The sequence below is a fragment of the Enoplosus armatus genome, chromosome 23 (assembly GCF_043641665.1).
Source record: "Enoplosus armatus isolate fEnoArm2 chromosome 23, fEnoArm2.hap1, whole genome shotgun sequence".
Taxonomy (NCBI): domain Eukaryota; kingdom Metazoa; phylum Chordata; class Actinopteri; order Centrarchiformes; family Enoplosidae; genus Enoplosus; species Enoplosus armatus.
Window position 1 is genome coordinate 6,950,947 of NC_092202.1, and position 17,493 is coordinate 6,968,439.

The following is a 17,493-nucleotide window of genomic DNA, read 5'->3' on the forward strand; positions in this document are numbered from 1 at the left end:
AAGGAGTAGGAGGAGATTTGTACATGTTGTGTAAAAGTCTGTTTGAATCTGGCTCGAATTCTTGAATATAATATATTTTGGCTTCAGATATTTTGGCCGATCAAATAAAATAAATCTTTTCAGGGCGAATTTGTCAACAGCATACACTGAGACTGAATGTAGATTTAAGCTAAGGTCACACTCATAATAACTTGAGCACCTGTAACTCCATCATTGGGGGAACATTTTTAATTTGTCTAATACTTTGGTTTATGACCAAATAAAGCATATTAAATTCCCATCAGCCTCAGCTGTATTTTGTGTTTAGTGTTAGTTAACAATGTTAGCATGCTAACACACTAAGCTAAGATGGTGAACATGGTAAACACACCTGCTAGACATCTAAACATATACATGTTAGCATGCTGACGTTAGCATTTGGCTCAAAGCACTGCCGTGCCCAAGTACAGCCTCACAGAGCCATTTTTATTCTTTATTCTTATGGTTTTCTGGTGAAGTGGAGACATATATCTGTGAGTGGCAGCATGACTTTAGATACAGCAGCAGCAAACTGCAACATCAAAGTGTATTGGAAAAGGTTTCATCAGCCTAGCTTCAGCTGAGTGTACAAACCTTTTCTGCTATATATTTGATTTCTTTCCAATTTTTTGGCATTTCCACTTTGTTTTGTTTTTTTTAAACATGCATGGATGCAAACGTTCCTACAGATGTGTGTTATTCCAAATAGAAATAAAATGGTGAAAGTGTGTACACACATATGCAAATGTACAATGATGTCGATCTTTTTTACCGCACATTTCAAAAACAAAGATTGGTGTTTACTTGCCATTTGGCTTGATGGTGTCACTGACACCTGGTTTGTGTTTGCACCAATCCCATATGGGGGGTAGGAGGTTGCCTGTCACCTCTTAATCCTGTGTTTTGCTGATGAAAGAGAGGAAGAGCGAGGGAAACTGTTGTTGTAGAGCTCTGATTGGAATCCTGTCTTGGCTAATAGCAGGATTATGTTTGAGTCCCCCTAAGCCTGCACTGCCAGGTTTTTATTCCGTTATAGCCGGGGTATCTCCTGGGTTTTGTTATGCGAGTAGTGTTATCGAACGTGTGAACGTAAACATTGACTTCAGGAAATGTGGAGGAGGACAGATGCGTTCATACAAAAATATCCAACGCTCAAAGTGGACAAATCATTTTTACACATCACAATCAAAGCAGTAAGAGCCGATCTCATTTATCGACTGTAGATTTTTCACTCATGAATAAACCTGGTGATTTGCAAGGTGCCAAAGTTAATCTACTTTGCATAAATAAATTGGTAAGCAGCATCTGTTCCCTATACAAGCTTGAAATGGAAGTCAGGAAATCAGAAAATTACCTAATTATTCATACACTACTGGCAAACCTGAACATGTAAATGAAATTATAAAAATGGGCTCTTTCTGAGGCAAATAAGATGTGGATGTGAGGGTGTCATGGTAGCAATAGTTTGAAGGGACATATGATTACACAGGCAATCAGTGATGTTATAGCCACATTCATTCAGTGCTCTATGGAAATGAACACTAGAGGAAAGAAATTAAGTGAGGTCAGAGTGTTTGGTCACGCTAGAGCGATGTCCCAGGAGCAGGTTGGGATTCAAGGACAGCCAGAAGAAAGATCATACTGAATGTGGCTCGAGCAGAACATATACTGTATACCCCACTAATATTTTAACCATGCGGTCTGTTAGCTGTCTGCTGGTCCACCACTTTGGACTGAAATATATCAACCACTATTGGATGGATTGCCATGATTTTTTACAGATGTTCATGGTCCCAAGAGCATGACTTTTTCTCTAGCCCCACTATGAGGTTGGCATTTGTGGCTTTGAGTAAACTATATCAACCACTATTGCCATGAAATTTGCTGTGCACGTTCATCTTAGGGTGAATTATGATAGCTTTTTTGATCTCCCTTTGATCTCATGTTAACAAGCTAAACTATGATTGTGAACATGCAAAGCATTATACCTGCTTAACATCATTACATTAGCATTGTCACTGCGAGCATGTTAGCATGCTGACATTAGCATATATCTCAGCCTCACAGTGCCACTGGCATGGCTGGAGACTCTTTGCTAATGTTGAGGTCAATTAAATTTTTGTAGATTAACCTCATTTATCTCTTTTACAAATGTAATTTTGCCACAAAACCTTTCTGTTTGTCGTATTTAATAAACTCTCTAAACTTATGTGAAAACAATAAAAATATATACACAATTAAATTTTGTAATTTTGTAAGTAAAGCACTTAGAACTTAATATGCCTCCATTTTATTGTATTATTTATTTTATTCTCCTTACTGTTTTTGTCATTTTTCTTTTACATTTCCCTACCAGTTTTAATTGTGCCTTCCATTTACACTTTTTAACACTGTTAAATATATTTTGATGAGTAATGTTTTGGGGGACAAAAGGAATACACACATTTCCAACAAATACACTGACTTATTCCAAATGAAAGCATGAATATATCATCGGGAGTTTTCCTATAAATGACGTAAAGCTCAAAGGTACATGGCCAAGTGTAGATGAATGCCCTTGATCTCTGAGTCAGCTAAGTAGAGAAATTCAGTTTAGAGTGGGCATTGCAATTAAGGAGTTAATGTTGGTACCAATGGGTAGCACACAGAAATAGACATTCACAACTGTCTCCTCTGACTCCCTCCATTCCTTTCCAGCTGTTTTGCAGAAACAACCATCCATCACCAACCATTTGTGGAGTCGGTGTGTTTGTGTGCATAAAATGTGTGTATGTGGACATTTGCCAAGTGAACAGCTAGTGTTTGTCCTTTGTGTGTGCGTGTCTCCCAAGTGACACATCACATCTTGTCACCGCGGTGACTCACATTCGCTCAGAGTGGTCCAGGGTTTGGGGGACAGGAACACACACACATGCACACATGCCAAAAAACAGCTTGCAATTACAGTAAGCATGCTTGAATGCACACACATGCTATAACACTCACCCAAAGGTGTACTCACAACTAAGGGCACCAAACTGGGGAAAGATGTGAAATGATTTTATGAGGGGGGGTAGAGCTGGATAGGGGCCCTGGAGCATGCCGGAGATTATACATTTTTACTGTTTTGAATCCCCCCTGAGCTATTTACAAAAGCTCCCTGAAATTGTAGCAGCACCCCTGCTCGCACGCACATGCAAATGCAAAAACACACTTTTCACCTGCCACATCACATCATGCCAACAAGCTGTGTAAAGTGCATCCTTTGGTAAGACTGCAGTGCATTAATCCAGTGCAGGTGCACTCGTGATTAACTGACTGGGGATTATGAGAGGGAGCGGAACAATCAAGTAAAGAAAGGTCATAACACTGTTGGGAACAAGGCTCCGGTCCCCGGTTGCTCCACTTGAGCTTTTCCGGAGTCTGAATTTTGTTCTGGTGTGAGCTGGTGGCCCTGCAGGCTGCCTTAAAATGGGTCGGTGTGAGCCTGCAGAGCCCTAGAATCATCCTCAAGACCTGCAGCAGAACAGTAAGTCATCTAGCTCCTAATTATCTTATCTTACGTAAATAATGTGTTAAATTTGGCATTTGTAGTCATGGTAATGTGTCCTCTAGACTTTCAAATGTGCTAGGGAATAAGTTAGATAAGTTCTGTTTGAATATTATTGTGTATTTGGTGCAGAAGCTGCCTAAATGTGGTGAATGAAATGTAAAATTGCAGCAAGATTTGTAGCTTCTTGCGGTAGTCAGTGGTCATTTATGGTGTTTATTGATTTGGAACAATGAGAGAAATTGTCTTATTTACTATTTTCTATCATACTATATTCCATCATCTATATAAAATGTTTTTAATCATCGCCTAAGACCTGGATATGTGAAAAGATGAGAGGTGTGGCTGTAAAACTTAATGTAAGCATCTGAGAGTGATGTAAAAAGCTTATTTCATGAGTAAGATGCTAAAAAATCTAACATGAATTATTAGCCAAGGACCTTATGTATCCATAGGCTTAATTCCTCTTTTATATGATCATAACTTAAAAGCATTAGTGCAGAGGCTGAACTTCAGGTCCAGGCGACAGACACACTCTCCTCATCAGATTCAGAGAAATGCTTGCTGCTGCCCGCTAAACACTGAGACTGAGAGGGGGTGGAAATATATGGTTCAGCGTTTCCCCTTCACAAGAACAGCACAGTAATCAATTCCGTTTAGTACAAATCCAATGCACTTAAACTTCCAGCGCGAATAACCAGAGGCTGCAGAGCAGAGGTACATTTATCGATAAAGCAATTAATTCAAACTCCTCCTCCCCCTCCTCCTCGGGGCGGCTGCACACATCAGGCACCAGTTACTTTAAAAAAATTAACGCGTTACACGTTACTTCATTCAAAAGTAAGCCAATTTATCTTAATTTAAACTGGAACAGTAAGTTGTTATAACACCTCTTGTGAAAGAAAACTGGGGAACTAGATGGAAAACGACCAAGCAAGAACAATAACATAAAGTTAAGCTAACTCTACATTTCTGCTATTTCTCATTTTAGCTAGCTCACTGTATCAGAAAATGGAAGAGAAAATGACGGTTTGGCTGACGTTAATATCGGTGAAATCAAACCCAGAAAGTGAAAACAGATGGGATAATTTAACTTTTATGTGGATAAGTAAACTTTATTCGACGTTTTGACTACTGTCTCTTTCGAAAAGCAAACGTAACGTTAACAACGTGTTTGTAACGGTAACGTCGCTGACCGTTACTTTACTTTGTTCGTGACTGGTAAGAGTGGTAACGTCATTTACGACACCACGCTGCTGACTTTGCTGTCCGGTTCAATTTTAATAGGGACCGAGTGCGCACCAGTCTGTCCACCGGAGAGCAGACGGAAGGGGAGAAAAAGATAAAGAGCATCCAGAGCTCCTCTGTCACCTCCGGCAAGTCAAAGTGAAAATAGCTAGAGCAAGCACGGATCTAGATATTTAGCTTTCAACGTAAAAGCGCAATTTTGGGGGAAAAGCTATGTGAGTATACGGAGCCGTAGTTGTAAAAACGTGCTTGAAATGAAAATGCATTACTGTTTTCTGTTTAGAAGAAGGATTTTTCTCGAAAACAAATAACTTTAACGCTTCTGTAGCCTTCAAGGAGGGGGTGTAGCAATGTGTATGTTTAAATTGGTATTTTATTTTGAAAACGTCGGCCGGAAGTGGCGCTTTTATTTTGCCAAGCTTCACACTCTCCCCGTCTCTCAGAGCTCGGTCGGCTCGTAGAGACAGCAGGATGCCAAGGGGAGCACTCCGACACACGGCGTCCGTTTTACCGTATCCCGGCGTCGTCTCTCGGCCACAGCAACTCTGATGGGCGTTTTTATCTTCCTTTTACCGTCTTCGACGCTTGGATATTTTCGGAAGCCACGAAATGAAGCGAATGAATGTGAGCAACAAGAAGTGTCCTGTTGTTGTGCCCGTCTCCAGCATCACTAGTCAAGTCCTCTCTGTGGATGCGGTGCCTCAGTGGTGTTTAGTTGTCTGTTTTCAGAGGATTTTATTTAGTGTGCAGTAGTGGACTACCCAACTTTCCCCCGCTTTTGTTGTCTTTTTCGAGGTTTTCCGTCTTTGAAACAAAGATTTCAGGATAGACCAACTCCGGAAAACCAGCGACTTGACATCTGCTCCTGGCGGAATAACCATTGTTAGCGGTTATTCGCCTTTACAAGCATCTTCTCTGGGGTGGGAATACGACTGATGCTTGCCTTGCTCGTCTATTCGAGTTTTGTATCGTCTCGTTCTGTTTGTTTGTTTGTCCCACAGTGGCATGAAAATTCATGAATGCGTCCAAGGACATGTATTCAAATTACGCATGCACCATGACGGTAGTAGGCTGTGCGTAATATCCTATTATTATATCCCTACCACATGAATGCAATAACAAACACATCCAGTCTCATTCCTGTGTTTGGACAAGATTTGGCAGATCCATCCTAACTTGATTGGTGTGTGTATGTGTGTGTGGCATGGGCGTTACGAGTATGGCAAGGTAGACTATTGTCACGCCTGGAGTAAAATATCCCAAAACAATTCTCTTCATTTTATGTGGGAAAATATCAAACCGATAACGATATATTAAACAAAATGACCAGTGGAGCATCTTGTACCAAATGTTAAATGTATTAATGAAGCCATAGGCATAGTTTTGTCCCGAGGAATTAAGTCAGTGTCTGCAAATGTGCCCAAAGTTAGCAGCGAATTAAAAACCTATTAGATGCCGCTCCATGCCTTTGCCATAATTAACGCCCCATGTGTGTGGATGGATCAGGGGAATCTGCGCGCAAGCATGCATGTCTGTCCGTGCGCCCCTGGCCGCGCTAACATGCCCCTTCTGTGCGTGTGTGTGTATGTTTGTGTGCGTGTGTATAGCCACGCTGGAAGTCGCCCCCCATGTGGCCGTCGGGAGCGGGGAGCAGGCAGCCCTGCCCGCGGGAGTCGGCGCTGCGCAGGGCGGCCATCAGCGGCAACATCAACGCCCTGCCGCCGAACAACGTCCCCACCGGCCGCAGTGTCCGGGTCTTCATCTGTTCCAACCCCGACGGTAAGAGTCAGCGTGACCCCCCCCATCCTACACACTCTCTTCAAGCCCGCAGACCTTCTAATTACACAAGACACAGGCCGTTTTTGTTGTGACTCATTTTACAAATATGGAAACAGATAGCCCATATTTTGCAACCAGACTTCTTGGGCTTTTTAGGATATTTTAGTTGACTTGTCTGCAGAGGAATTTACCATGATTAAGTAGCAGTTAAGTAAGTAGCATGGTTCATAAGATGTAACTTGTGTAGACTGTTCTTGAGGAATAATCGCAAAACAAATAGCAACTATAACCTACTAGTGCTGTATGAGGTTAATGCATCTGGATATGAAATAAAGCCACTTTCCACGCATGTGATCTTGTGATCCAGTATTGATTTAGGTCAATTTTGGAGGAAAGGTCATGGTTCTCATATTAGAGTGTAGTCTATTCCGCTGGGCATTGAGCTTCAACATCTTAAAAAGGTCCACTTAACCTAAAGAACAACTGGAAAATATCTAAAATTAGGACAACTTAACAAAAAACGAATTGGTGCACGATTTATTCCCATAAAACAATGAAACAACAGATTGCTTTCGACAGAGTGCATGGTGTGAGCACAGTGCAAGACAGTTGGGTCGTGAGGGAGACACCCAGTTGCAGCTCTGTATTTGAATATGCCCTCTGGGCAAAGGGGTAAAAATAGGCTCAGTAAAACTGGAGTAAACAAGGCAGGAGAAGTAGAGTAGGCTATGAGAGAGAGAGGGGAGAAGGAGGGCATGCCTGGATTAAAAAGGGAGGTTGCTTTTGTCGAGACCTCACTGTCATTTGCTAGCCCTCACTGATCAAATTGCTATGGACCCCAGCAAAAAAAGAAGAATGCATTGACCTCAGATTATTGCAACTGTTATGGCCCAAAGTAGATGGCAAAAAGTCTGGCATTGTTTAGCCACCTGTAGCTGACTCAGTCATTCAGACCATCCCGTCACAGCACGAATTTAACGCTCCAATCTACACGTGGATGGAAAAACGACAAGGGGGCTATTCCAAGTGGTTCTTTTCACACCGTCGGCACAAATGGAAAGACACACATCTCTGCTGTGAAAAGAGCTAATTATGAACTGCTGTTTCCACTGAAGCGAGGTGCTGGTGTCCAGCGTCATATCCTAATAATGAAGCCGTAGAGCTTCACTCCGTCTTACTTCGAACAGCTGGCAGAAACGCTGCTGATTCCCCCACAAGTTCACCTTCAAATCACGTATGCAATAAGGTATTCTTTGCATTACTATCAGATTGCAGTATTCCAGTTGCAGCTGTTGTCAGTAACAGAACAGAACTTTAATATACTGGCAAACTTTCGTGGTGCGGAAAACCCAATGTTGTGGTTCAGCATGCACTTAAAGAAATACAGTTATTCATAACTGTGACCCACATCTGCCCTCAATTCTGCTGCAGAACCTGTTTCTCCATGTTCACTAGAGGGGGCTATCCATGCACTTATTTAATAGCATTGACCTTACTGTACATGTACTGTAGAATGTGGTCAAATTTCTCTGACATTTTGATTTTAATCTCACCATAGGCATCCTACTACGCTTGACAAACTTCCCTTAATGACAAAATATATAGAACACATAGCAGTGTCATTTCACTATTTGTATTACCAGACATTAGAAAGTTGAACAATGCTATCTGCAGCGATAATCACACCATCACAACAGTATAACTGCACTTTTTTATTGTGTCTGTGTGACTGGGGGACCCTCACTGCTTTGATCTACAGCACCAAGAGTTTTTATGTGCTCTCTGGTTCTAGCTCTGCTGAATATACTGACCCTAATGCCCTTAATCAAAAGCCACAGACAACTGCAACGCGCTCCCGCTGCTGTATTCACCCTCACGGACCTCTGTTGTGTTTGTTTGTGTCGTCTGTAAAAAGGGACATGGCGCTCCATTTTAACAATAATTTAGAAAAAAAAGTAAATTGTCTTCCTAAGAAGTTGATAGAAGAGAGTGGTTTGAGATGTCATCGCAGCATGCAGATGCCACAATACAAAGTTAACTCCACAAAGAGAGAATATTAAATAAGTGTTTGCCAAAATGTAAGCCAAACAACTAATTTGAGTGGATTTACATCCTCCTTCCATGATGTTAATGAATCACTTAAGTTCTTGGCTCAGGTGGATGAATCTGTGTGTGTGTGTGTGTGTGTGTGTGTGTGTGTGTGTGTGTGTGCGCACGCGCGCGTTTGTGACCACAGTCGATCAATTAAAAATCCTGCTATCTGTTCTTGCCAGTAGCTAGACGGCAGCAGAAAACCAGAGAAAAGCCTAACGTGATTTATTTTTGTGTGTCTGTGTGTACAGCTCAGTGCATTATGTGGCCTGTCTCATCCGTCAATGTGTGTGTGTGTGTGTGTGTTCATGGAGATCCATATAAGCATATCAAGACAACTCCATTACCTTGCTGTAGTCACCTCAGGGGCTCTGGCATCGGTTGTGTGCAATAGACAGCTATTTGTATGCAAGCTATCACTTAAGCTGTTTAAAGTTGATAAAAGCACGAGGCTTTAGGGATGTGATGCATAAAATCATCTACCCCTCCAACGCACCATCATCAAGGCTATAGTATGTCACCACGGAGACCACTAATTACATTACATTTCACCCCACAATTATTCCCAGTGTTCCCATTTACTCTATTTATCTTTTTCAGCCTGTGTTGTAGGTTTTTTAGCTCAGATTTCCGCAATTCAACGGTCTTTTCCTTTTAAAAAGCTCTCTCTCTCCCTAATCATCCACTTTTTGGAATTGAGTCTGGTGAAAAAGAACAAAGGAGAGTGTGGGAGGGATGGCAGGGAGGACAGAGGGAGAGATGACAGGTAGAGAGACGGTGTCAAGGGTGGCTTTTGTTTAATAAATTGCTTCTCAGGGGCTGGTCGGTGCCAGATTTTTCGTACAAGCCCGGCCCCTATTGTGCGGCATTGTGAAGTTTATGACGCGTGCTAGTGAGCTTATCCCCCCCCCCCCCCCCCCCCCCCTTGTGTCATCCGCTGCCTCCTTGCCTCCACTCAAGGGAGTGCTCACTCTGACTAGTTTTGTAGCAGCTTTTAGTGACCTCTCTCTGAGTTTTCCAGAGTGCTGTGGAGCAGTTCTGCACCCCCAGGACGTCGCTCTGACAAATTCAGCAGTTGCCCTCACACACTCGCCTAACTCCCTGGGTGTTCAAACCATTTTTATGGAACACACTGTAAAAGCATTTCATGAGGGAATGATGGCAATGATAGCAAGCAGCCCGCTAGATACACCCGAGTAAAATTACATAGTGATTATCCACTTATAACCAACATAATTAACCTCCAGAAAACTAGTGTGGTCTGCAAGTGGTTTATAATGGGAATTTTATTATATGTGCACATGAAGGGCTCTGCTGAGGGAGAGTTTGGGGGCTTAAAACTGATAATTGAGATTGGAAATGAACAAAATCTTACCAGTGACCTCCAATGAATGCTTCATTCAACGTCATCTTGGAGGCGGAGGATATATTAATTTTGGGACCCTCTCACTATATTTGGCTACATTTAAAGTCACCATAATACATTGTGGGACACTGTATTCTTTAGTTTTGCTCATCAAAATGTTGATACATCAAAAGGTGTACATCTTCTTTTGCTTCCAATGCATATTTATTCATGGCCTTCTTGACGAGAAATGTATCTTTCTAAACTATAATTTCCAGATTCCATTTTCAGAATATATTTCATTGTAAAAAAGATATAATGATGAAGTTCCCAAAAAACTAGCCTCACTTCAAAATGCACATGAATATTTAAGACATTCTCCCACACTGAAATTCTCCTCGGAATATAGTACTAATTCTCTTCACTTCCATAGATCACGCCATATCAAGGACACAAACAGAAATAAAATATTGCACACAAAGATTTATCATCCTAAAAAGGACACTTTCAAAGATTAAAAAGTAACACTGAGGATTATAAAATGAAATGTGATGATCTGGCTATGAGGTTCCCAGTGAGGCAGCATAAAATAGATGTGATAAACAGTGTAACACTAAATCTCACTTCGGAAACTGAAGAGAACATGATAGTTTTGCATTTGATTACACAACTATATCAAACATTCAGGAACTACTTTGTGTACGTGGAGCCCATAACAACTGCCTTACTATGGGCGTAGGTTTGGTTTTAACATTGGTAGGGACATTTTTCGTCAACCTGTCCTCTCTTTTAGTCTACGATTTGGCAACTCAAAGCTAATATACCAATGCCCAAACATTAACGTATCTTGAAACCATCTCAATAACTTCCCCTTGTTTTTATTTCTTCATCAACTCATTAACCTACAGCCAACCTGAGACTGATAAAAGCCCACTAAAAACTCTGAAGACAACTTTTGTTTTTCTGTTTATATATTAAATAATTTCATTTTATCTTTTTCTTTTATATTCAGCCACTCAATTTGTGCTGTCTTCGTTTGAACCTTGTCAGTATTTGAAAGGTTTAAACTGTAAATACAGACCGCTTCATACATTTCATACATAAAAATCTAACATGTTAGATATAATCGCGGCTGATTGGACAGTCTGACTGGTCAGAGGTTCTGTCAGGGGGAAAGAAACTATAAGATAACTTGCAGCATTTGTGGTTACCTGCTATATTTTACACAGAATCTCATGAGTCATCATAACTTAATATAATTTGGCTGTAGAATGTGTGTTTGGGGCGTGAATGTGAGTATTTCATGACAAAGACCCTCAAAGCCCCACTAGTGGCTTTTGAGGCCACAGCTGCTGGCACAGATGTTACCCAATGAACTTGCAATAGTACATTTTTATGTCGGGTAGACTAACACTTGTTCTGCATGCAACCGCTGTTATTTTTATTTAATTAAACACAATTTAGGTTGATGGCAGAGAGACGGGGAAGTCCCTGTCACCGTTACATCCAGTCCCATGTCACTGTGTGTCACTTTACATTGTTGTTTTTCCCTCGACGCTTAACATCAAGTGCAGATGGCGGCACAATAACCTCCAGTGGATTTCCTTCATCCTGATTCAGTGGTATTCAGATTACCTGTAGGGTCTCCTTGTGCTCAGGAAATGCAGGAACATCTGGCCTTTATGGATGGCTGATTTACAAAGCCACAATTTGCCTTCAGCTTCTTCCAGGTCATTCGGTATCGATTTGCTCACTGACTGTGCGTTTTTAAGTTTTTGAGCAACAGCCCTGTATGTACTGAGAAAGAATGAAGAAATGTGTTGCTTACATGTTTGGTCTTGTTTGGTCTATTCTGATGTCTTAGATTTGTTAAGACATGTATGCTTTACTGAGAAATATGTAGTGTTGAGATGTTGTGAGAGTGTGAGAGAGAATAACATGCTTCAGGTTTTGGGCTGAATTTGAACTATGGCTGCAACAAAAGATTATCTTCATGATCGATTGATTGATTCTTTTTTCGATTAATCAATTAATTGTTTAGTCTTTAAAATGCCAGAAAATAATGCCAAGGGGAGTGAGTCCAAGGTGATGTCTTGACCAACAGTCCAAATCCCAAAGATATTTGATTTACAGTGATATAAAACAGTGGAAAGCATCACCTCTTCACATTTGTTAAGCTGGAACCTGAAAATATACGTAAAAATATACTGTAGATCAGTGGTTCCCAACCTGTAGCCTCTTAAAAAGTTTTCTGTATCTGACTTTTATTTCACAATGTCACAGATTGTTGCATGTGAATCCTTTCTAGAGGCCAGAAGAGGTAAAACCGTCACATTTTTTACAACAAATGCAAACAAAAATACTAATTTGTGTCGCAAAATCACATCGATTTATCTTGGGACCCCTAAGAGGCATCTAGACTTCTAGGGTGGGCACCACTGCGCCAGACCACCTAACCACCAAGATGCCCATCTCTATGTATTTTAGCTACTGTGTGTCATCCATACATGATATTTCATATCTTTGTGAGAGCTTTGGTGTCTAAATGTGACATACACCCAAATTACAAACATTATTTATTATTTTCTCACTTAGAATCAGCGATTTCTTCCTCCACCCCAGTACAATGAAGGTGAGTGGGATCTGAGAGCCGGTACTTGAGTATTTCTGGAGGCAGAAATTTCAGAGGCAGATATATCAAAACCTGGTGAACCGACCGTTTAAGCTCAGATACACAAACACACACACACACACACACACACACACACACACACACACAGTAGCATCCTTGTCAATGTGGATGACCACTGTGTCACAGCGTTGTTCTATTTGCTGAGACACTTGTCTTGTGGATCTCTCTCTCTCTTTTAATCAGAGATCTCTAAGCAGTTGTGCGTACTAAGTGCCTCTGGAGTGTCAGTTGGTGTAGCTTGATGAGAGCAGAGTGATTGCTTTGTCAGAGCCTTGTTGATGAGGCTCGGAGAGGGCAGCTGTAGAGTGACCGCTATCTAGAGGAATGAAGGACCAGTTGAAGCAATGTCACTATAACTACATTTATAGTGTTGTAATGCTTTTGGTGTAGCTTTTTTGGCTTGTTATCCATATATACTTTAGTATTGAGCTCTGCTGAGATGGTATGTTGAAGTTTAAGTCATTTATCGAGCCAAAAGTGCCAAATAATCCCCGGTTATTATGGCTTTTCTCTGTTTCATATCACTGTAAATTGAATATCTTTGAGTTTGGACTGTTGGTTAGGCATTGTTCACTGTTTTCACCTATTAAAGGCTATACAATTAATGGGAAATGAAAAAGAAGCAGTGGTTGCAGCTGTAGCATTGAGTATAAAAGAAATAAGGAAGAGAATGAAAATACCAGGAGGATTTGGCTGTATTTCTATGTTCAATTGACCGCCCATGAATTCCTTAAAGGAGGAGGAAGGAAGAGAGAAAAGAAAAGGAAGTGAGACAGAAAAAAAAGAGAGCTGACAGGACATATCTGAAAGGAAAGATAGATTGGTCGGCACTATTGAAATAAACAGATTGGAAAATTGGAGGGAGGGACACACACAGCGAGAAAGAGGGCGAATGCAACATCCAGTCTTTGTTCCTTTGCATGTGGGTGTGTACACAACAGACACACACATACGTCAGGCTGCCATAACTCATCATCATCCCACAAAAAAGAGAGAGAGAGAAGGAGAGAGGGAGAGGCGTCTTGCCGTTATCAGCACAATACAAACAACACAGTTTAGTCTGTCAGGTCACATCGAGACTCACTACAGCGAGATGCACTTCGTTTCTATCTTTCAACTTCCCAAACACATAAACAGGTTTAATCTAAATTTCATAAACGCTGCTTTTTTTTGCCGTTATGATGTCACCTGTGTGACCACAAGATATTATACGTCTGTTGTACTTTAATGTGTCTCTGATGGAATGAGATGAGAGCTCCACTGATGCAGCAACTGCCATTTATTTCATTTGCATACTATTACAGCCGTTCAGTTTTGATTTGACATTTTGCTCGGGCAGCTGTAGGCGGACACATGTGCGGTCACGGCCCGAAGCCTTACTAAAGATAGACGAGAGAAAGATACGTCAGACTAAATTTGCGGGCTCTTCTACTCACGGTGCGTATGACACGGTTAGCGGCTGTTTGTGCGTCGTCCACCATGTGTGTTTTTTTGTGCAGTGCAGTATGTGTGCATGTGCGAGTCGGCTTCTTGGTCACACGCGGCCTCTCTGTTGGGCATGTTCTGTTTTTAACTATCCATCCACACCCTTTAGAAAAAAAAGGAGAGGGTGAAAGAGACTGGGCCTGTCCAAATACATTACAGTAACCATTTGGAAGACAGTGAAAAAGAGAGGAGGAAAGAAAGTGGGACACAACAACAAGCCGTGGGCTCTCACTCTGTGACACTCCGACTGTCCAATATGATCACTGCCTTTGTAATGCTGGATAATCCCTCATTCTTCAACAGTGTGTGTCAGCACGCGCTCCTCTAGCTAATCACAGTTTTTAAAAAACGATTAGTTGATTAATCGATGAGTCGACGGACAGAAAATGTATTGTCAACTATTGCGGATATTAATAGTCATTTTTCAAGCAAAAATGCAAAACATTTTCTGGTTCCAGTTGCTCATGTGTAACATTTTCCTGCTGTTCTTTGTCACATATGATAGTTGACTGAATATTTTGGAGTTTCAAAGTGTTGGACGAGCAAAATAGGCAATTTGATGACGTCACCTTGGGCTCCGGGAAATGGTTATGGGCATATTTCACTATTTTCTGATGTGTTACTGACAAAACGGCTAATTGGTTAATAATCAGCAGATTAATCGATAATGAAAATAATCATTAGTAGTCACGGCCCGAAATTATATTGAATTGACTTTCAAATTGTTAAAATGAGGAAACCATCTTCTTTGCAGCAACATGAGCTGAAGAAATCAATCAACGTTGGTTTAATTTTGTTCAGAAAAGCAGAAATTTGGAGCACGTAATTTATCAATGACTCATTATTCACCTGCTGTCCCAATTATCCAATTAGGATACATTTTCTGTTGAATGAACGTGTAAAAAGGTTGAACTATGGTCTTTTTTTTTTGCTTTGAATCCTGACAAAGACCTACAAAGGTCAAAACCTGTCTGCTTAAAGAAATTGTTCAACATTTGTTGAAATACAATTATTCGCTAATTTTCAGAGAGCCAAACAACCTCTGTATCCAGTCTTTAAGCTATGTTATGTGAAGCTAAGCTAATCATCCTCTGGCTCTAGCTTTCATTAAACATTAGACATTAGAGTGTAAATAAGGCTTTTACTATAATGTACATATTGCTATGTCCGCGTTAGTTTAACATTTCAAGATGCCCTCTTTGTTTTGTCTCCAGACACAGAGGCGGAGAGGAACGCACTGAAAGAGCATGTCTACCCGAAACTACGAGACTTCTGCAGGGAGAACTATGGGATTGAATTCCAGGTAAGTGGCTGCATTCCCTTTTTTTTTCTCCTTTGATTTATTTTCTTTCTGTCCTGCTCAAGGGACCTGTAACTTCCAGACTTCCAGAGCTGTAGTTTGCCAGTACTGACTGTTAAGTGCCTCCAAATGTACAGAGCTGCATGCAGAGGTCCCTGTCCCCTTTAAGCGGCCAGAAGGCCAGCAGAGATAAGGCTTCCATCAGTGAAGGCTGGCACAAATCTAGCTGTGGATAAGGCGGCGTGATGCAAGGGCTTTCCCTTTGTTGTTGTTGTCGGAGAATTGCTGCATTCTCCCTGTGGTGTCCACTGATCACGATCATTTGCATTGCAAATCAGCATCAGTGTACACGGAAAAGATTGCTATCAGAGGTTTGTTTGTTTAACGAATCCTGGAGAGCCCTCGAGTCAGAGGCAGATTTCTGCCATAGATTGTTCCTGGAAAGATTCAAGAAGATCTGTGACCCCTGGATTGTTTGGTGAAGCTGTAGTCAGCAGGGTGTCTGCAGCTAATTCTCATTTCATGCTAAGAATGTTTGGCTCATAAACAGCTCAAGGCACCTACCATCTAAAGGTGTTATAACAAGACTTGATGCTATAGTGTTTAGACTACATCCCCTGTATCCACAAGGATTGTCCAGTCGTTTGCAGGGTTTGGTTTATTGTTCAGATTTTAGACTCTGGCTCATACAAAATGCCATTAACAGGAATATGTCATAAATGATGGATTATTTTGAAAGTGTTTTTATTTTTAAGAAAAAAGTCTGAATCATAAAAACATTACTGTTCATCACAAAGCAATGGAAATTATGTGGCTCACAGGTAAAAACACACAGTGTGAATGCAGTAAAACCACACAGAGAATGACTGTACAGCAAAGTGTAAAGTGTGTTAGAGTCCTAGTGGCAGTCAGATTGAATCAGTTTTCAATATATTTGTCTGTGGGGCAAAGGGCTCTTATAATGGTGACCTGAGTGGAAGACTTGGAATGAGTTGTGAAGGAGTGATGTGTGATGAGGGTTGTTTTATGTCTAAAAGGTGAAAAGAAAAACAAATATTCTCTTTCTTGCGGTGCAGAAGTTGAATGTTCGCTGTATTACTCATCTACTAATCTTACTGAGTTGGACACAGAAGCAGCAGCTAATTTGGGGGCAATATGACTTCGACTGGGGGTTAAAAAACAGTACAGTCTTGCACCATGCAGCAGGAATTGCTTTGTCATGTACATTCAGATTTCTTTGCTTGCATTAAGTCATTTTTGTTGAACCATTACATTTAACTGTCCACGTATAAACACTACTAATGGTGATGTAGGTGGAACCGATGTGAGTCCAAACTGTGCTCCAAAATTGCAATGTGAAATCAGACTGCACAACAAACTCTTGGTTTTATAAAATCAGAATTGGTTTAAATTCAGAAGCGTTTATTGATACCAGATCTTGGTCGTCGTTCAGTCGTGTAGCTCTTTTTTTTCTGTTGTTGTTGTTTCACAAATGTGCGTTTAAGTGATTTTGTAAGGAGACAAACTGAATGGAAATGTATCATTTACCATTCAGTGTATAGCTCCAAAGCATTATGCATTATGCCCACCCTTAAGCAGATTCTCCACAGACTTGATGCCCAAATGAACAACAGTCTTTAATGACAAGCACGTTATATATGTCTTCCACCTACGGCCAGTTGATTAACTTCGCATGAATTAACATAGATTACTGTTACTACAAGCATCAATTATATAAAGGCAAAGAGGTCAAAGACACGGTAACCAAACAGCAAGATCTAACACTGAATCGTCCAAATGCCTGAGTGTGATCGAGAAGTGCAAGATAATGCAAGAAAAGCCAGGCAGAGATGTTTTGGCTCCGGTATCTGTGACCACGTGTCCGTCTGGTGATTCAGCTCGCTGTGACGAAGCGTGAGCTGAAATGATTATGCAGAAGGCCTGGGAGTTAATACTATGACTCACTTACTCTGCTCTCCCTCCTCCCTCCTCCTCCACCTGAACCC

General features: G+C 41.1%; 1 protein-coding gene across 2 annotated transcripts in view; it reads left to right on the forward strand.

The window, feature by feature from the left end:
* The first annotated feature begins 5,343 nt into the window (after nucleotides 1–5,343).
* The window catches only part of LOC139306169 (NACHT and WD repeat domain-containing protein 2), a 42,060-nt gene continuing 29,910 nt past the window's right edge, over nucleotides 5,344–17,493 (forward strand). The window contains exons 1-5 of one of the 2 annotated variants that reach the window (XM_070930128.1): nucleotides 5,344–5,419; nucleotides 5,591–5,715; nucleotide 6,201; nucleotides 6,403–6,574; nucleotides 15,402–15,490. In XM_070930128.1, the coding sequence (XP_070786229.1) occupies nucleotides 6,424–6,574; nucleotides 15,402–15,490 (240 nt within the window). In that variant the 5' untranslated portion in view covers nucleotides 5,344–5,419; nucleotides 5,591–5,715; nucleotide 6,201; nucleotides 6,403–6,423. The remainder of the gene's footprint in view (nucleotides 5,420–5,590; nucleotides 5,716–6,200; nucleotides 6,202–6,402; nucleotides 6,575–15,401; nucleotides 15,491–17,493) is intronic. The other variant, XM_070930129.1, reaches the window with a different exon arrangement.